Source organism: Paramisgurnus dabryanus, chromosome 15 (assembly GCF_030506205.2).
Source record: "Paramisgurnus dabryanus chromosome 15, PD_genome_1.1, whole genome shotgun sequence".
NCBI classification, from domain to species: domain Eukaryota; kingdom Metazoa; phylum Chordata; class Actinopteri; order Cypriniformes; family Cobitidae; genus Paramisgurnus; species Paramisgurnus dabryanus.
Genome location: NC_133351.1, coordinates 12,720,906 through 12,741,975, shown reverse-complemented (window position 1 = coordinate 12,741,975; position 21,070 = coordinate 12,720,906). Strand labels below are relative to the sequence as shown.

At 36.7% G+C, this 21,070-nt stretch overlaps 2 protein-coding genes across 5 annotated transcripts; one reads left to right on the top strand and one right to left on the bottom strand.

Annotated features, from left to right (window-relative positions):
- Window positions 1–101: 101 nt before the first annotated feature.
- dcun1d2a (DCN1, defective in cullin neddylation 1, domain containing 2a) lies at window positions 102–5,896 on the bottom strand. Of its 3 annotated transcripts, none has more exons than XM_065251939.1 (7): window positions 5,806–5,896; window positions 4,395–4,611; window positions 1,999–2,167; window positions 1,726–1,856; window positions 1,520–1,602; window positions 1,281–1,377; window positions 102–976 (listed from the first exon to the last, which is right to left on the bottom strand). In XM_065251939.1, exons 1-7 carry the CDS (start codon window positions 5,806–5,808, stop codon window positions 897–899), a joined length of 780 nt encoding a protein of 259 aa, XP_065108011.1. In that variant the 5' UTR covers window positions 5,809–5,896; the 3' UTR covers window positions 102–896. The 3 variants fall into 3 exon arrangements, with proteins under 3 accessions (XP_065108011.1, XP_065108012.1, XP_065108010.1); XM_065251940.2 differs by lacking the exon at window positions 5,806–5,896 and adding an exon at window positions 4,718–4,942; XM_065251938.2 differs by lacking the exon at window positions 5,806–5,896 and having other exon boundaries at window positions 4,395–4,942.
- A 1,601-nt stretch (window positions 5,897–7,497) lies between these two features.
- tfdp1a (transcription factor Dp-1, a) lies at window positions 7,498–20,201 on the top strand. Of its 2 annotated transcripts, none has more exons than XM_065251941.2 (12): window positions 7,498–7,618; window positions 9,941–10,025; window positions 10,099–10,165; window positions 10,420–10,523; window positions 12,426–12,547; window positions 15,643–15,808; window positions 15,883–16,029; window positions 16,107–16,175; window positions 16,255–16,406; window positions 16,527–16,693; window positions 17,248–17,326; window positions 18,992–20,201. In XM_065251941.2, the coding sequence occupies exons 2-12, from the start codon at window positions 10,014–10,016 to the stop codon at window positions 19,128–19,130; spliced, it is 1,224 nt and encodes a 407-aa protein (XP_065108013.1). In that variant the 5' UTR covers window positions 7,498–7,618; window positions 9,941–10,013; the 3' UTR covers window positions 19,131–20,201. The 2 variants fall into 2 exon arrangements, with proteins under 2 accessions (XP_065108013.1, XP_065108014.1); XM_065251942.2 differs by lacking the exon at window positions 7,498–7,618 and adding an exon at window positions 7,706–8,943.
- The last annotated feature ends 869 nt before the right edge of the window (window positions 20,202–21,070 follow it).

Sequence of the window (21,070 nt, the reverse complement as noted above, 5' to 3'; positions counted from 1 at the left end):
TAATAAAATGTTTAACAGACTGTAAGTCACATTGGATAAAATAATCTACCAAATGTGCAAAAGAAAATGTTATAAGTGTCCTGTTGAATAAAAAACAGCTGTTAGAGATTGAAAAGAACATAGAGCAATAATTTATTTTTAAACATAAATCTGGTAAACAAAAAGGGTAACACTGAACCGTGTTGTTACAAGTTCTGCAACAGGGCAGATGACACATTTGACCTAAATTCACACAAAAACATGGCATGGAGGCGACTTTCACCACGCTTCTTTTCTCTCATATTGTTTATATAATAAAACATTACTGATAATGCATTTCTCTCTGTACATACTGCTGCAGTAGATGCAGTACTTTACAACTGTAACAATAGTGCTGGTGTTGTGAGCTGCATGCTGTGCTGCCCATGAACGTCTGGCATAAAAGGTGCACAAGATGACCATCAAATCCTGCATGAGACACACACCCAGACAAATGGGTACATCATCAAAAACAAAACTGGAGAACTCTGAGACTTTTCCAATAATTTTAGACCGTGAAGATTGGGTAGGCAATGAGGACTTGCTCCTAGAGTGACACGGGTTGCTATGGAGATGAGGTACTAGGTTCGAAGTGATCCACCCAAAATCTCCAAGGGTTTTTAGGCTAGAATTGAGTTGCCAGTGCAAATAGCTGGCCATGTGCATTTAATGGCTCTATAAGAAATCTGCAGTCTCGCACTCTTGTCCTTCCCACGTGGAGGTCTGAGTTGATCTTTCCGTCCTGTTTTCCTTTTGCAAAGCTTGTCGGTTTCAAGTGTTTCTCCTAGTTCTCTCTTATTATGTTTACAAGTCTTTAAAAAAAACTACAAAGTCAATGAGGAGACCAAGGCGTAGGTTCTCGCCCAGCTGTAGGATTACTATACAGTTTTGCGCTTTGATCCCGTCACAATTGGCCGAGCGTATTCCACAAAATCATCAATGAGAACAGGCCACGCTCCTGTAACAAAGCAGAGACACCATACTTAAATGTCAATATACTCTTAAAAGTATAAAGCCAAAAGCGTTGCCATTTTATGGAAAAAAAATTTAATTGTGAAACTTTATTTATGTTTTGGTTTATCCAAAGCGATTTACAGTGGATTAAAAAAAATTATTATCAGTATGTGTGTTCCCTAGGTTCGAACCCATGGTCTTCTTTTGTGCTGCCAACACAATGCTCTACCACTGAGCTATACAGAAACACAAAGCCTTGGCATTTTGTGTTGAACAAACATTTCAACATAAAATACAATTTGTCTTACCTTCTTCATCGTAGTTTGACATGTCGTCTGCAATCATGTTACCGAAATCCAGAAGCAAGTTCCATGTGTCTTTGGGAATTGATCGTTTATGGTGCTCCTATTCAAAATAAGGGCATCTTATTTAACTGCTAAATGAAATAATTCTGCTATGTAGTTAAAGTGTTGCTTGGCACAACTTAAACATTTTGTTCAGTGCTGAGGAGGGCCAAATGTAAATACTACAAAGACAGAGGACCTACCAATAAAAATCTGTTCCATAGGTCTAGGAACTTAAAACGTCCAGCCAGAACTAAGTTCCAATAAGCTACTGCCATCTCTAAATCTATAATGGGAAAAGAGAAGTGAAACAATCATGCAGCTTATGTTTATTCACTGTAAGGATCTCTGAATGTCAACCTCAACGAAAAGTAATGATGAAGAAACTAAAAAAATAAGATGGTGCTACCTAATCCTTTCTGTCCAGGATTCTTGGCAAAGTTGAAAGTGAACTGGTAAAAGTCTTTGAACTTTCCAATGTCTTTCAGATCCTGTTCTAATCTGGGCAGAAGAGCTCGGAGCTTCTCTGGACTATCACACCTATAGAAAAGATCAATAGCTCACTCTCATCTTCTATCCAAACACTGCCTCATTTAGTCGCTCAATCATACGAAACTCAAATATGTACTTTACATATGGCTGTTATACATGTCAACAGTGCACATGACTAAACATGGCTCACCCCAGCTCTGTCATGCCATCGATGAACTCCTTCTTGCTGAATTCGCATTGTGTCGCCGCACGAAATTTCCACGCCACAACCAGAACACTGATGCTTGCTGGATCCAGATTGAGATCATCACAGAACTGTTGAATTCCATCAATTCCTATCTTATTTTCATCCTGTGGATCTGAAAATAAAAAGCACTTTTAGTGGATGTCACCTATAAACAAAAACATTTCAAGTACACGCAGTATGTTTTCCTCTGGATCTGATTCAATGCTGGGATAAGCTCAGGCATTTCTCATGACCCAACATAAAAAACACGCACAAGGAATTGATGGATGACTCTTATTAAACCCTGTCTTGGGATTTATACTGACTCCTATTGGCATAGATGAACTTGTATTTTCTCTGTTCCTGTGTCTTACTACACACATAAATAAAAGTGACGTTCTTCTATTTTTTGGACAATTGTATATTGTCTGTTGTTGTGGTTGATTTGCTTGCATCTTGATTTGTTTATGTTTGTGTACAGGGTCTTGAGCATTGGTAAAGCACTATATTAAGTAAACCTATAGAGCTATTTTCAGTTTAGGTAGAGGCAGAAAGACAGCTGACTGCTTCACTAACGCTAACTAGCTAAGTTTGTTAGGTAACACTTTACAATAAGGTTGTATTTGTTAGCTTTGGTAAATTAGCATTTGCTAACATAAAGTAACATAAGCTTAGTTTTTCATCATTCATTCATCTTTGTTAATGTCAATAAAGTTAGTTAATGGTGCATTACCTATATTTGTTAACAGATACAACATATGATTAAAAAAATGTGCTGATGCTAAAAATTAACCTGAAATAGGAATATTAACCTGAAATATATAGAGTAGCTGTAGAAGTACTCTATATAGTTAGTTTGTGTTACCTAATGCATAAACTAATGTTAAAAAATACAACCTTATTTTAAAGTTTTACCATTTTAAACAATGACTGGACAAAATGCGATTTAATCAAAGTATTGTAAGGTCACACACTGTGCAGGACAATAAATACAATTTGAAAACTTAAACGGACGGAACCAGACTGGTCGGCCACGCTTACTCAATGGAGGGATGATGTGACAGGATTCTCTCCAGTTGAGTGCCCTGACATCTACACGTATCTCATTGAGAAACCGAGCATGTATAGTAAAGAGCAATTGAGAGAGTATAAATCATTACATGTCTATAAACCAGTGGTTTTCAAACTTTTTCGGCATGCGGCCCCCCTTGTCTGCGGTGCATCCCTTCATGGCCCCCCAAAGAACATTTATGACATAACACATTCCAAAACTTAAAATTTGAATTAAACAAAACAATTATACAATGTAGTGCTGTTGGTTAGTAGCATACTTTTTATGAGGTTTAATTACACAGAATTTATGATACATTAATATATATATATATATATATATATATATAAAAAAAAATAAAAAAAAAAATATATATATATATATATATATATATATATATATATATATTTTTTTTTAAATATCATTAAACTAGGCCCCCCCTGGCACCAAGGCCCCCAGTTTGAGAACCACTGCTATAAACTATTTGCTGAATGGGCACGTACATGATATGAAGTATTTTTGATGATCGTTTCGGTTCAGTCCACTCATTTTATTGCGTTTAACCATCACAGTGGCAGCAGGTATGTGATAAATTTAAAAATTGGATCCTGTACTAACAAAATAAGAAGATATTTGCGTTCTTTGTGTAGCCAACTCTATGCAGATTTGCATTGGCCGCCTCCAGCTAGCACCGTGAAGTAATTGTGACATAGGCTCTAAAACGGTCTATTGCTGCTGTTATTACTACTATTAGTAACAGTTGACTTCCAAAACACAGCTGGTCATGTGATCTCAACATAGTGGCCCCCATAAGGAGGACACCTGCTCCATGTGGAATAAAATAGCTTTTCAAGGCCACTGAAATGACTGGAGGCCGCAGATCATTTCCGGCACAGTAGGGCTGTTAAAAGATTAATCATGATTAATCGCATAGAAAATAAAAGTTTGTGTTTGCATTAATATATTTGTGTGTATTGTGTATAATTATTATGAATATATAAATGTATAAATTTAAGAAAAATTTTATTTATGTATATAAATTTTTATCTCTATATAATATAAAATATATTAAAATATAAATAAATATGTATATACATGTAAATGTAAAATTACACAAAAAACAAACTTTTATATTGCATACAACTAATCGCGATTAATCTAAAGTCAAAGTGCTATTTATTTCTTCATGACTAAAACTTTTTTAAAGAGGATAAACTGTGTTATGCAGTATTACATTAAACCATCCGCATATAAATAACCAACATGGTAACAGCATAAACTTTCAAGGAGACGAATACAAAACACTTGCCTTTATACCGGTTGTAAAGCTGCTCCAGCTTTTTTCGGTCCACTGAGCTTTTCATGGATTCCTTATGGTACAAATCCGGATTCTGAAAGAAGTTGTCGGTAGCCACCTCTAGTTTCCAGTCATTTTGTGTAAGGCAGTATACTGCAGTCTTCTCTCCTGCTTGAGTGAAGGACATGAACTGCCGTACCTTGTCCTTTTGCGAAGATTTTAGTTTATGCTGTGTGGACACAAAAGATATGTCCTCAGACAGTCGAAGAAATACACTCAGCAGTTTGTACAAACAGAGAGTAGCACAAACGAATATACAAAGAGAAAATGCGCACATTCAGACACACAAGGTGAAAGCTGGAGCAACCGTAAACAAAACGTTGACTAAACGTCCAGTTCGATGTGTCAACTCAAAAGGGCATTCTACAGGTTAAAGCAAAGCTTTGAAATAGTCGGACCGAAGCTCAAAGCATGTGAGGACCTGTGACAGGCCACTTGTGCTTGGCATGTAACATGAGATGGCAAGCACAGGGCAGCCAGTGCAAAACAACCGGGTTACTGGACAGTTATTTCTATCGATGCACAGTAAGCTGTTTTTACTCAAGTTCTTTTAACAAATTTAGAAGAACCAGTTTGACTAGGCAACTTTAAAAATGTGTTTTTGAACATCAAATGTTTAAAAAAAGATAAGCAGATGACTAAAAAACCTATCTGTAATCTGGAAAATAACCAGGCTACTATTAGGGGCTGGGTTATAAGGGCAGGGCTAAAACACTGACGTTTGACATTTCATGGACTGGGTAAAGATGTCATTTAACCCTTCTGTTCTGCTGACACTAACTGTGTTGTTGTTTGGGGTCACAGATACCCCTATTCTGCACGTGTACAAATATAAATAGCCATTTCCATGTATCAGTCATTTGATTGCATGTTTATATCGTTGTTATCAAATAAACCCTAAACTTTAAACAAACAACGAAGTTTAAATCTTGTTTGTATTCAGGTCCAATACATTTTCTAAAATGTACACATTTTAGCCTTATTTTTCTGATTGTCAGTAATGAAATTATTGGGGCTTGGTTGTCTCTAAAAATCCTAAAGCAGAGTAGCAGGGTTAACTGCCTGCAAGCATTAATCGAAACTACTGGCAATTGCACAGTAAAATGTTCATTGATTCTCAAATGCATTATATACGATATGATTCAACTCCACCATAAAATAAACGATACATGCTGAGCTCTCTAAATATCAACAACTGACCTTCCTGGCCATACAAACATATACACAATTATGAGCATTCACGGTGCGACACGCACAGACAACAACTCGTACAAACAGCGGAACATTTACGTGTGTCAGATCTTCGCCATCGACCACAGAAGCAGAAAACAATAGTAGATGTTTTAATTTCTGTGTCACCTACCATTTTATCACCCGCTGTTTGACCAAATTGATACCCAATGCTCCCATGTACGACTGCGCATGCGTGTAGGCATCAAGGGAATGCGCTAGAACGCAAGCGAGTCTGCGCGGTAAAACGCTTAGGAAGTGGGGTTTGTAGTTTATTTTCACTTGCATTTTGTAGTTCAAACTGTATGAAATCTAATTAAGCACAGCTTGACATTATTAAAGACACATATGGTATTTTATTAGAATAAGTTATCTACATGAGTTATTTACAACAGTGTAAGACAAATGGGAAACAATAAATACTGTAAAACCAACAGTGAATTAAATTTGGTATCTAAATTAAGTTATACTACTATTTTCATGTTTCGAAAGCAGAACCTTAAGGCTCTACAAGTAGAACATAACTGGTAAGCTGACCTACTTTTTTGAGCAAGTTCAGCTGACCAGTGCTATAACTAAACCTCTGAGTGGATAAGAATGTTGAAGGTTTTGAGTAAAGCAAAACCAGCTGATTTTAAAGTGTATTTCACATGCAGCTATTGCTGTATTATTTGCTAAACCTATTTTATAGATCTTTCTTACTTAGTTCAAGTTACCTGCCTGCTTAAAGTGTTCCGATAACGTTTGTAAATAAACACACACAGCTTGTGTCACATGTTGTAACAGCGTGTGCTGGTATTGGTAAGCTAAGATGCTGCAGTGTGTGTGTGATTGTAAAAGGTGTTGCAATGCATTCTGGATTTGGTTTCAGTGATATAACTTATTGATTCAGTGTTTGGTTTAGATTTCTTAAACTTTACATACATTGTATTCTCTTCTACCATTCCTACTAGCATTTATGTGAAATTCTAACTGAATGTAGTGAAAAGTCTACCTTTATGAGTATTTTTTACCCAAGTAACATTTTCAAATATGCTTATGCCCATCTAGAGAATGATAGACATAAAATGCTTACGCCCTTTTTGAACATTTTGTTATCTGTATTAAGCATACAGTTGATGTACTGTGTGTTTTGGCATCATACACACAGATAAACACTTTCTTAACCCCAAAGCAACCTCATGACACATAGTGTAAGATTTCAGTATTTATTACACAGTCGATTTACTTTTTTAGAGACCTGAACAGAAGATGTGCATGTGACATCATATCCACAAAATAATTATTATGGAACATACTTTCCCATGAGTGATCTGTCTTAATTATATTTATTTGCTCTTTTTGCTCATCTAAGCTGGTTTTAACTTCACAAACCCTCCATTATTTCAATAAATATGCATTTTATTACATAACGTCTTAATTTGCTTGTGGGTTTGTCTCTTTTTAATTTGTTTACTACATAGCATACTGGTTGAAACCTAATGGTCATTACAATGCATTTAGCTACTGATAGTCTCTCCAAAAAAGCGCATTTTACTTGATAGTACAAACATTTGTGAAGTATTATAGTATTGCTGTGTTTTAAGTCTTTATAACATATTTTTATTCAACATTTACTTATGAATTTCCCGTTTATTTACATACGTTTCCACCACGCTCCGCCCTTAGCCTTGGTGAAGGAAGAATTCTGTTAAATTAACCAATGAAAAAATCCCGTAGCCAGTCACCGTAAAACACAAACCAATCAGAATGCCTTATAGGCGTAGCTTCCTTATTACGCGTTTTCGACGTCATGTGTATGATCGTCCAATCGGATTTCTCATGGCGTAGACACCGCCAAGCTCAGTTTTACAGACCCAGAGAGGGAGCAGTTTCTACTGTCTGCGCTCCTATTCATTCAGCGATAGACAGTGAAGGCGGACGCCAGAACGCGAATGCAATCGACAGTAAGTGAGATCTGGGGTTTTTAGTCCACTGTAACACATTTGACCAATATTTTTACCATCTGTTATTGTGCCGTCTATCATAAATGAACGTTTTTGTACCTGCGTTTGTAAATGAAGATTATTGGGCAAATGTTTCAAGTATGTTTTCTAGAAAACTAGGCAGCAACTTTACTGTAAATCTGCATGCTGTTATAGATCTAAAAACAATAATGGTTTTACCTGTTAGCATTTTTCTATATCAGTTATCATTTATGTGAAAAATTGAAAGTGATTCTCTCAAATGGCTTGAGTTAGCTAGCTAGCTAACCTATGTCAAAAGCTACTGTCACTGTGTTGTAATGGTAAATACTACGCGATCTTTATCTGCTGGTAATTCACTACCTTAAAGATATGTATTGTATGCAGTATGTAATGGTTGATTTAATGTACAATCCATACGAGTTATTTTAAATATGTTAAGATGACCTCGTTTTGAGTGGAAGTTAGCTTATCAGCTCGCCTGGTTGCTGTAAAGACTCTATTACTTTTTTCAAGAGCTTCCCTGAAATACTTCTGCAAAACGAAAAGGTTTTTGTTAATTATACCTAACGGTGAGTAGTTTATTTATTAGACAATGAAAAGTTTAGCTGTTGAATAGGACCTGTCAGTTTAGCTAACAAGCTAGTAAGGCATAACTGCATGGCTTTGCTTTAGCTTCCATGTAAAATGGCTGCCAGGCATTAAACCAAAACCATTCCTGCCTGTTAAATTACTTTTGACCAGTTAGTAGTTGTTCATTTACCTCATTTGTGTGATTTTTCAGTCACCCAAAGACGTGAAATGGCCGATGATTCTGTAACCCTTCAGTAGAACTGTTATGACAGTCAACTGTGAGGCTGTGTAATGTCTGTTTTCATATGTTGTATTAAGGTTTACTTTATCTAAGTTCACGTTCAGTAACTTTTCAGGAAAGATATGGATCATTTTATTCCCTGTATGAAGCCAAATGGGAACATTTTACGGCCATCAGCAGCTGCCATGCATTATTATGTGCATGCTTATAACATCCGCATCCATTTTGGGCTTTATGCATGTGCTATGAGCTTATAATCAAACAGATCCTAAGTGCATGGTCATTGCAAAAACATCACGATCAAGGATGGCACATGGGTTTTTATTCTTAATATTATTTCATTAATCTTTGTTTCCTGTTTGAGAGATGGGGCTTAGACCTCCTCTTCCTCTGTCCTCTTGCTAACTGGCTATGCCAACAAAAACAGCACCTAAGAAGGCAAAGGGTTTCAACACTGCAAGTTGAGAGGAAAGTTTACATACTTCATTTCCAGGTGATCATTTAAGTCCGATCCGTTCGCAAAACGATGCGAGTACGTGCACGAGACTTCATGTGGTCGCAAATAAGCGGGACGGTCACATTTTGATCACATTTACCACAGGGTTTCGATGCAAAACGTGTTTGAAAGGCAGCTAGCTAACTGGGCTAACACGCTTTATACTAGTACATATGGCTACGGTTGGTTGCATTATTTTTAAAACAAAAAATATACACTAATAATGAAGTAATAAAGTCGTATCGACATCTTCGTTCTGCTTCAAGTGTTTACATGCTTTTATACAGCTATAGGAATTGTTCAAGTAGTGTATGTATAAGGCCGTTGCTTTTGCAAAAAAGTTGCTTAAAATAACCCAAACTGTTGCATATCGATTATTGGTAGGCGATTGCATGCTGTTTTTGAATGCACGAGTGGGATGTTTAATTTTAAAGAGATGTAAAGATAAGACTCTTTGTCTGGTAATGTAAGCTGGTTGACTACTGGAAGCAAATCGGCGGGCCTCGTTTTCATCAACCATGGCTGTTTTTTAAAACCCAGTAAGCTGCCTACCAAGACATCATTTTTGAGCATCAGGCGAATTGTGAATGTTTATAAGTCCAACATACTTGTAATGCCAAAATGTTGGCTATGTTTAGCTAAAATATTTTTTTTCTCTTGGTAAAGCATGTGTCTCTAGTACAGTTATAAACATTTGTCATTTTAGATGGTGCTTGGTCCTGCTTTTGGGGTTTTATGGAAAGGCAGTGGGGTAAACCTGATGCTTACTTAAGAGAAGAGGTGACCAACCAGAGCTGATCATAGATAAAGAAACCACTTGTTTCAAATCGAATCCAGTTGTGCATCCTTTGAAAGTGTACTGTGACCTGTGTTGGATGTTGCGTGTGAATTTGTTCCTTTTTAGTCACAAGATTTTTGTTGTAACCTTAGTTACAGTCCTCAAATAACTTCGCCTCTTGTGTCACTGCCAAACCAGTTTTTATTTCTGTTGCAGAGACATTTTGTTGTGGAAATTTGGCTCAGGTTTTTCAGCTAGACCAAGCATCTAGTCCTCAGCCCCAGGGATCATGGCCAAAGATGTAAGTAGTGTTATATTAAATGTAATGAAAATCGAGTGCACGTCAATGAGTTAATGGTCAAGTTTTTCCACAGGCTGGTCTGATTGAAGCCAATGGGGAGCTGAAGGTTTTCATTGATCAGAACTTGAGCCCTGGCAAAGGTACGAGAAGTTTCTGAACTGTGAGACAAAAATAAGTGTGTGATGTTGTCACACTGGTTTAGCACATTATAAGAGAAATCTGCAAGGTTCCTGTCAGCATTGCAAATGTGCTGCTTTGACAGCTGTATTTGTGATGATGCTATGTGGTCAAAGATGTTAGGTCTTAAAGTGATGCTTTATGTAAGGCAGACACCTGCTTGAACTTATACAGCAGTGGATTATCTCTGAATTTTGTGAACATATCACCTCTGCAGGTGTGCTGTCTTTAGTAACAGTGCATCCACAGACTATGGCAGTGGGAAAACAGCTGTTGCCGAAAACACTGGGCCCTTCCAACGTGAACATCACACCACATATGGTAAGATTTAAACTGGCGGTAAACATGTCGAGTTCGGTCATGTTAATGTCTCAAACTGATATTAAATTTAGGGATTTGGCATCCGAAACTATTTAGCAATGGCAAAAGAAAAGCATCTTTCCAGACATTTTAAAAATGCTTCTACACTGCTGACATGTTTACCACTTTTTCAAAAGCGTGTCATCAAAAACGTCATTGTTCGGTAAAATAAAAAAAATTCTGCAGAATAGTTTTGGTTGCTGAACATTCAGTGCATTCCCAATTAAGTTATAACATTTATGTTCACACAGTCAGCACCATTATTGATTTTTGTGCAGGGATTGCAACCAACTATCTACCCTGTTGCTGTAGTGATGTAGACATTGCAAAGGATTTTGTTTCTCCTTACTCGAGCGAATCCTCTACAAACTTTTTTTTTTACTGCCCACAGCACAAAATAATGATTTGACCGAGGGGATGGAATGTAAAAAAAAACCGCTGTCCTGAAAGAGTACTACTTGAATTACAATCTGGCAGTGTTAAATAGATCTGAAACTGAAGAAATACTAATTTAGCCACATGCTAATTTAGTTCCAAGTTTTATTTCTGTAGCGCTTTTCACAATTTAATGAATTGTTGCAAAGCAGCTTTTTAGTAAATGCCTATTAGTAAAGATGCGATCGACATAAAAAAAACAAAAATTATACAAATATTTAAAGTGAGAGAGAATGCAGTCTTTATATCGTAAGATGTTTATTATTAAAACTGACTGAAAATAAATTAGATTATTACATTCATAGTACTATGTAATTAAGCAATTATGTGTATCATATCATAAGATGTAATAAGTGTGATAAGTAGGGCTGGGCAAAAAAATTTAATAATCGATGATTAATCGTTTTTTTTTTTTTTTTTAAACGTGGTCGATTCAGAATCGATTCTCAAAGAGCAGAATCAATTTTTTTTTCATATTTATTTCTGCAAACATTGAACGAAAGATTAACGTTAATCGAATTACTAGTCTTCTTCACTAGATGTCACCCTCTTTTTTGCCTAGCGCAATATTACCAAGGAGCAAGAGGCAAGCCTGTCATTCATTCATACAGTGCTTAAAATGGCGGTTTCAGGTGCTTCGTCGATTTTATTAATTACCCACTTGTAACCTGTTGTTCACTGTTCTTTTTATTAATATAGTATTTGTATTGAATCTATATTCATTGAGTTGAATCGAGTATAAAAACCGGTCCGAGAGCCAGAATCGAAAATTGAATCGAAATCGAATCGATTTGGTAGCTTGTGAATCGAAATTGAATCGATCTGGAAAATCTGAATCGATACCCAGCCCTAGTGATAAGATTTTTACTAATAAGAAAAAAAACAAGCAGATCAATCCCAAATATTCCTAAAAATGTGATCCTGCTTGTAAAAATCCAGGTAAAGTGTTTTTTTGTGATTTCATTTGTGAGTGTTTTTTTTTTTACATACAAATCCGCCTACATGATCATTCTGAAAATATAATCTCGATATCTTTAATATTGTCTGAGTAAGGTCATGTTATAGAGTGTAAACAATGACTGATATCAAACATTCATGCCTCAAATCTCAAAATTAGATTGTAAAACAGGATCACAAATAGTGAAAATCTGACACCAGGGATTGTCCTTAATTTAAGGTCAGAAACAGGCTTTTCAGAGCGAGTTGTAAATGAATTTAACTCCTTGGGTAAACAGGAATGGCTGGCTTCTTCAACTGTCACTTGCTGTTTACCCATCTGTATACTCATGGCTGCCATATGTCAGTGAGACAAGAATGTCAAAAAACCAGATTAAAAATGAAACGCAAGCTTCGTTACCATAATATTAATAACCATTTCTGTATACAGGATTATTTATTTATCTAAACCTGATCTTGTCTTTGTTTTAGATCATTAGCACACCTCAAAGGCCCAGTGGCTCCAATGTGATCCTAATGAACAGCCCGCACACACCCAGCTCTCAGTTTATCACTCAGAGTCAACCATCAGAAGCCTCTCCATGGTCTTCAGGGTAAGCTTAAATTCAGAGTGACACTTTACAGACGATTATGACACATATTCAGTTTTACTCAGTCTTTTGACTAAATGCAATTTGGTTTTAGTCATATTTTAGTCATTTGAATTGTTTTAAGTTTTTGTCTAGTTTTAGTCAACTAAATGCCATGAAATTTTAGCAGACGAAATCTACATTAGATTTAGTCGACTAAAATTAAATGGGTTTAAAGTAATTTGGTGTGATTGTGTGCTTGAATGTGCCATGCTGACAATATGTAACTCTTGTGATATAAATATTCTTTTATATCCCCCACAAAAATCAGGTCATAACCTTAATATTTCAGAAAGGTTTTATAAGTCCAGTAGGTTGTATTCAGGTTGACAGACAGACTGGACTATGAATAACAGTATTAGTTTATTCAAATCATTAAAGCTTTCGTGGCCAATGAGGGAAAGAATTCTGTGAACGAGAAATATGATGTAATGCATATCAAAAACGCAAAGTTGTTCATTTGAAAGATTCCTTTATAAACGCATGTAGTACCTAACTCCACTATCTCACATTAAAGGGATAGTTCGGCCAAAAATGATATTAAAGGCATGATTTACTCACCCCCAAGCTGTCCAAGTTGCATATGTCCATCGTTTTTCAGACAAACACATTTTCGGATATTTTAGAAAATGTTTTAGATCTTTCAGTTGATTAAAAGTAATGTTACGGGGTCCTTCAAGTCCAAAAAAAGTGCGTCCTTCCTTCACAAAATAAATCCAAACGGCTCCAGGATGATAAACAAAGGTCTTCTGAGGGTAATCTGTGCAGTGTTGTTGTAGAAATATCCATATTTAAAACTTTATTAACGAAAATAAATACCTTCCGGTATCGCCGCCATCTTAGTCGCGTCCGCATTCAGGATGAGAGCTTACGCAGCCTACGGAGGCTACTCTGCTGCTGCTCTGTGCCCCCCCTCCGAATTTGTCATACGTCACTAAGAAAAGTGCGTACACTACGCTAATACTCTCTCCTGAATACAGAGGAGTCTAAGATGGCGGCGCTACCGGAAGGTATTTATATACGTTCATAAAGTTTTAAATATGGATATTTCTACAATAACACCGTGCGGATTACCCTCAGAAGACCTTTGTTTATCATTCTGGAGCCATTTGGATTTATTTTGTGAAGGATGGACTCACTTTTTTTGGACTTGAAGGTCGTGGACCCCGTAAAATTACATTTAATCAACTGAAAGATCTAAAACATTTTCTAAAATATCCGAAAATGTGTTTATCTGAAAAACAATGGACATATGCAATTCGGACAGCTTGGGGGTGAGTAAATCATGGTTTTAATATCATTTTTGGTCGAACTATCCCTTTAAGTGCACTACATCTCTTCAGTCATGCATCCCTCTTTATAGTACATAGCATACTTGATTAAATGTGAGGACAGTGAAAAACTTAATATCTTTGTCAATCATTCTTATTTTACATCTTACTCAGGCAATAAGTACAGGAAATTATTAATTTATGGGTCAATGACGTGAAATTAATTTTTTTGTGTCCGTATGGTTCAATTAAATGTAAAAGGGTTAAATTTTCTAAAGAAATTTGCAGATTACTTGCATACATTCTCTTTTTTTAAGAGAATAGTCTAAACTTTTTGGTTTGGTTGTATTTCATTTTAAAAGAATATTTGGAGGATAATTGCAAAAATGTGGTGTAACTGATCTGGGTCAATTGGTGTGGCTAGTATTTTTTAAATAAAAATAAAAATATATTCATAAAAAATGTGGAATAAAATATAATCATCTAGTTTAATGTAATATGATTTTTTTACATACATTTCTACATAATTTGTCAAAGATTATTTAGAAAACAGAGCTGTTTTCGGCATATGTCAGGACAAATGTTAGAAAAACGCATTAAAATTTACATTTAGAAATAACTAATGAAATTATATTTTAAAATGATTTTTTTATGATTACGCTTGCATGCCATCAAGGTGGATAAAATATTAATTTTCTCATTCTTCTGCGCTATTGGCAGTTACACCATTTGACATTTTCAGGTCCATTCAGTCTTAACTTTCATAAAAATGGTGCAAATGTAATTTTTTGTTGCATAAAATTAACATAAATGCACTATGTACATTGAAATAAACCTAGTGCGTGCTTTTAAAACAAGTTTTTTAAAAGATTTGTGCATTTCTCACCAAACTGTTTTTGTCACTGACCCTTATATCAAGTTATGTATCAGCTTAGATTAGCTGATAAAGTAACATCAGCAGCATATATAAAACATTTGTGCTTGCTGTTGAGTTGCGGGATAACTCTCATCCAATCGTGCTTCAACTTTTGTTTAGATTGTAGCGTCACAAGTTTAAAACAGGATCTGAATCCATATGTCTGTTCTTCATCTCTTCGTTCAGACCAGACGTTCTGTACAGTTTATTGCATAATCCGTAAGCTGATGTCCCGTCGAGTTAATTGTTAGACCTCTACGTCTGTGTTATAATTTGTGCTACGGTGGCTCTACGCAAACCGTTCAGTGTTGATATCAAAGTACCGTATGCTTTTGATTTGCTCTCACAGTACCTTGATTTCATCTGATCGACCGGCGTAGCACCTCAGTTTGTGCGTGTGCGCGTGCCCAACCTCCCGACCAGCGACCACACAGTCAATCCCTCACTTACTAACACTTTCGTCTAGTTTTTATTCGCTGACAAAAATGTCTATAGATTGTCATCATACTTGTCGTCATCATGGATTAGTTTTTATTTAGTTTTCATCTCATTTTTTTCAGTGAAAAAAATTGTTAACGAAAACTATGATGCGTTTCACTGAATTTAACACTGGTATAACTAGGTGCTTTTTCTGTGTTCTTAAATGCTTCGTTTTTTTTTAACCACAACCTCAGAATTGAATTATAAAATATAGTGGGGCATTATAAATTTACACTAACAAAAAATACTGTGTTTGTTGGACATTTGGTACACTCACTGTACAAGACTTTGTTAGGAAGACACCTGCGCAACTTCAGCAATGCATTTATTGTATTAATTTGAATATAATCATATTCATGTATTTATTTGCATTTGGTCTTTGCTATCTTCAGGAAGAGGGGTAAGAAGGGGGAGAAGAACGGTAAAGGACTCCGACATTTTTCCATGAAGGTTTGTGAGAAGGTCCAGAGGAAAGGGGTCACAACCTACAATGAAGTTGCTGATGAGCTTGTGGCTGAGTTCAGTTCTGGTGATAATCATATTTCCCCGAATGATTCGGTAAGCTATTGATTCAGACCTTTCTAGTTCGTGCAGAACATGGTGCTTTAGTTTTCATGTTTGTCCATTTTTAGCATGTCTATGACCAAAAGAACATTCGACGGCGTGTGTACGATGCACTAAATGTGCTGATGGCCATGAACATTATCTCCAAAGAGAAAAAGGAGATAAAGTGGATTGGCCTGCCCACAAATTCTGCTCAGGAGTGTCAGAACCTTGAGGTGGGTGGTCTGCACCTGTGTTTGGTTTGGAGGTGTCCTTTCAGACCAGTCGTTTTAATGCATGTTCTTTTCTTAAGGTGGAGAGGCAAAGACGTTTGGAGAGAATCAAACAAAAACAGTCACAACTCCAAGAGCTCATTTTACAGGTAGGCCTTTAATTTTATCTTGTTTTATAATGCTGCATTTGGAAAGCAATTGAAAATTAATCTATTCTTTTAATTGCAGCAAATTGCCTTCAAGAACCTTGTACAACGAAACCGCCAGAGAGAACAACAGACGAAAAGGCCCCCACCTGCCAACTCAGTCATCCACCTGCCATTTATCATTGTCAACACCAGCAAGAAAACAGTCATTGACTGCAGTATCTCCAACGACAAGTACGAGCAAAAGTCAAACCATGACAGGAACCAATCACTTGGTGTAGACTTGTGTATGAAGTATATTCACCACACTCCACACTAGCTTTCTGATCACCTGTCCTATGTTTTTCCGGTCAGGTTCGAGTACCTCTTTAACTTCGACAGCATGTTTGAGATTCACGATGATGTTGAGGTGTTGAAGCGCATGGGCATGGCCTGTGGTCTTGAGGATGGCAAGTGCTCTGCTGAGGACCTGAAGACTGCCAGGAGCTTGGTGCCCAAAGCACTAGAACCCTATGTCACAGGTTAGTGCCACCTGGCTTATAAAGAACAGAGATACTACAATAACAATCTTAATGCTAGCAATTATTACAGTATATAGGACACCATATATTTGACCCTGGACCACAAAACCAGTCATAAGTCGCACAATAGCCAACAATACATTGTACGGGTCAACATTATAGATTTTTCTGTTATGCCGTAAATCATTAGGATAGTAAAGATCATGTTGCATGAAGATATTTTGTAAGTTTCATACTGTATATCTATGAAGTGTGGCTACAGTTGCTAAGCTAAGGACTTAATTTGAAAAACTTTAAAGGCAAATTTTCTTCTTCTAAATATTTTGTTTTTTGCACCCTCAGATTCCAGATTTTAAAATAGTTGTATCTCTGCCAAATATTGTCCTTTACATCAACACACCATACATGAGTCGAAGCTTATTTATTTAGCTTTCAGATAATGTATAAATCTCCAATTAAAAAAAATAAATGACCCTGGTTTTGTGGTCCAGGGTCACATATAGTATTATTCTGTGATACAGAAGGCCTTTTAAACATATTTTGTTTTCATGCAGAAATGGCACAGGGACCCATCAGTAATGTCTACATGACAGGGTCATCATCGACTAATGGAGGTCGCTATCATGTTGGGAGGTGAGTTTTTGTTAAGCATTTATTGCACATCTACACATTTCGCACACTTCTCCAAAGTGACTTGTAGACCTTGTTCACACTGTCAGTCCAGATTCGATTTTGGTGCATATCTAATTGGAATCCAGTCACGTTTAGAATGTGTGTGTGAATAGCCAAAAACCACACGAAATATTTTTTTTCTAATCCGTTTTAGGCTTCATCCAGAGGTTGTTTAAAATCCGTCTGATCGCAAATGCGATTTAGAAGGTGTCCAGCATCAGAATTTTTAAAAAGCCCTTGAGGCCAATTTTTTTGCACATATAAGATTAAGTTCTGAACTTACTATAACCATTATTTTTAGAGGATTTAAAAAATATTTCCTATAGAATTATTTACATTTTTTAGATTATCCTTATCAAATATTATCATTACCACAACATGATATAACATTAAATATATGCATTAAAAAACTCATGTTTCGGTAATGAGAACTAAAAAGTTGTCTAGGTACTATGACAAACAAAAGTTCAACTTCTATCTGGAGAGAAAAAATAAGAACTGCTTACCTGGTAGCCATCTTGAGTGTCACAGTCAATTATGTCCCTTCCAACAATTTTTTTTTTTTTTTGAATGTGTTCCTTGAGGGCTTAAACAATGATTGAAAATTGTTGCGGAGGATGAGAAAATTGGTCTTGGACACATTTATATTCCTTATTATTGTCTTTACATTTACCAATGACCACCAAATACCACATGTTTCTTTACTGTACATGTTTATAGTATAACATGAGGCTACATCCTCTGTCTGACGCAGCCCCCGCTAGCTTAGCTTACACAAAGACTAGAAGTGAATGGCCTCAGCTAGCATACTGCTCCCAAAAAGTGACAAAATAACGCAAACATTTTCCTATTAATGTGTTGTGATTTGTATAGTCACACCGTGTACAAATAAAAAGGTGATATGAGACACAGCTATCTTTTAACAGTATACATACTTGAAACTATATTCTCAGAAGACGAAGCACTGCTACTTGGGCGGAGTGATTTCATTTGAAATCATATGCAAAATAATATGTGAAGAGATGTTTGTAACTGTATGCTTCTTATTTTGATACTCTTACTTTGCATTTACTTTTTTATCATAATGTTTCATGACACCTCATAAGTCTAATTTCGTGAGAAGCACCCATTTGTGTAGCTTTTTGGTTACATCATGTTGTCGCATCACGTAAAATGTAAACACGTCAGACATCGAGGCAGATAGTCGTGCCAGCACGACGCCATTGCCATAGAAACAGTTCACATAATCTGGAAAATGGCGGAACGCTACAGGATGCACAGATTGGATCTGAACAGTTGTGACACACAATATGGAGAGGGAGTCCGTCAATTGACAGTGTGAACAATTTGCATTGTCAAGGTCTCTATGCAATTTTTAGAGTGCAGATTTGTTTTAAATGAAAGCGCTCGCTGTCTATTGGTTGAAAACAGTGTTTTTTGCTCCCACCCATATATGGGCATTTTGGACATGCAATAAAAATTATCTGTGGGGTATTTTGAGCTGAAACTTCAGACACATTCTGGTAAAAATAGGCATAATATCTGCTCTTTAACTGGGCTTAATGGTGTTCACTGGAAGCCTATTTTTCTTTGTTTTCAATATTTATTTTACTGTTTTTCTGGTAGTGATATTGGAGCAGATGCCACAATGGCCTCTAGTTCTAATGACTCCCACTACAGCGGCTCTCGCGTCGAGACCCCCGTCTCTTACATGGGGGAGGATGACGACGACGATGACGAGTTTGACGAAGACGATGATGACTAAACCCGCCCCTCATTCGCCTGTCCATCGTGCACAAGTTCTTCCAGCTGCCATGTCCGAGGATCGATCAACCACACAGTCCTTTTCGCTCTTCTGCAACTCGGTTTATTTCACTCTTTACATGAGAAGGGCATTGAAGAACACAGGCTTTAAAGGGATGAGTTATTTCATACCCTTCTTTCTGAGCTCAGGACAGGCACATCATTGGCCGTGTGCTTTGCCTGCTGGGAATTCTAGTTTTTAGCCGAAGGACTTTGCTAAAGAGGCGTTGCTGTTTCCTGTTGCGACGCTCCTGTCGGATGTTATCCGTGTGTGACGCCCCGAAACCTTCCCTCCTCCCGCGTACAGCCATGGAAAACCCTGTTGGAAAGTGTTGTGTGATATCTGTGTGAAATAGTTCTCTTCTTCTTTTGAATGATCATTTTGTGTTTGAATGTGCTGGCTTGCATTTGCATTCTGAAGGTTCGGGATTGGCGTCTGCATCGCAGACTGACGACTCGAAGAACTTACGAAGCCAGCTGCTATTTTTTGCCCCATTGAGGGCAGGTCTTTGGATGTGTGGACTCTTTCGTATGCTAACCTGATGATTTCTTGCAGACATTTTTTGTAGAATCTCCTCTTATGTGTGTTTGGCTCCCTCTTTTTGGAGGACTCTGAGAAGTCAGTCTTTTTCTTTGTTTGTTTTCTGAGCTTCATAAACCAACCAGTCTTCGGGACACCAGAGGACAACTTCAATACCTACGAGCAGTTATAGGAAAAAATGCTTCGTTTCTCAATGACAACAAATCTTCTGAATTTGTGTCTAGTGTCCTTCCTGTGTCAGTTATATCTTGGAGCGTGTAAGATTATTGTTCTGTATTAAAAAGATATGGGCTTTAGGTCTCTGGTTTTCCCTTTGAGAATTTCCTTTAAAAAACTGAATCCTTGTACTGACTCCTCAGAGTAATTTTTCTGTAATCTAATATAAGTTTCAAATTTAAATATATAGAATGTTTTAAGAACTCGATCTCGATGTGTTTATTTGCGACACTAATGTAATACTACTAATTTCATTAAACTTTATTTTATATATTTGCCTTGTGTCTGACTAGGTTTATATTTGGACAGTTGACTGGCGTTAAAAAAAATTTTCAGTTTGCTTTAAAGATCTTTCCTGCTTGCATATGTGTCTCTGGACCATATTTATTTGTAGCAAAAATTATTGATATTTTTATGCCAAAAATCATTTGGATATTAAAGAGCACCTATTTCATTGAAAAGAAAGTTATTTTGTGTATTTGGTATAATGTTCGTGTGGTTTATGGTTAAAAAAACATTATTTTCCACATACCGTACATTTTTTTTTTTTTTAGCTCCAGATTTCACTCTCTTACTGAAACGCACAGATTTGAAACTTTCTGTGTCTCTGATTGGCCAGCTAATATGTCTGTTGTGATTGCCCTGAATACCTCTGACGTCAGCTGGAAACGTACACTCTCATTACCATGTTTGAAAGATTTGGTTGCTAACAGGAGTAAACTTACAGGCTGTGAGTCCGAAGTGAGAAATTATGATAATTTTCGTTTTGTCTACATCACCAATCCCAGGAAGTAAACTGTTGCCTACAATCTGTGTGTTTGTTGTAGTCCAAGAGATTTACGTTGGAGACAATAATTCGGGTCATCGTTTACTTTGGGGTATGTACCTTTAGCATATCGTTATCATGTACTAATACACACTTATGGTACATTCACACGGGGGCGAAAGCGTTAACCCTTAGCAGAAGGCTTGTCTGAAGTGTAGCCAATAGCCAATCACAGCGGCCGCAATACATACTCCGGTCTTCCATAAATGTAATTGGCTGGCTCAGTCTAGGTTTTTTTGCACAAGGCGATCTGATTGGCTGATGCACGCGTTGGCGCTTGAAACTTCTGCCCCGAGCAACGGCACTGGCGTGGCGCCGA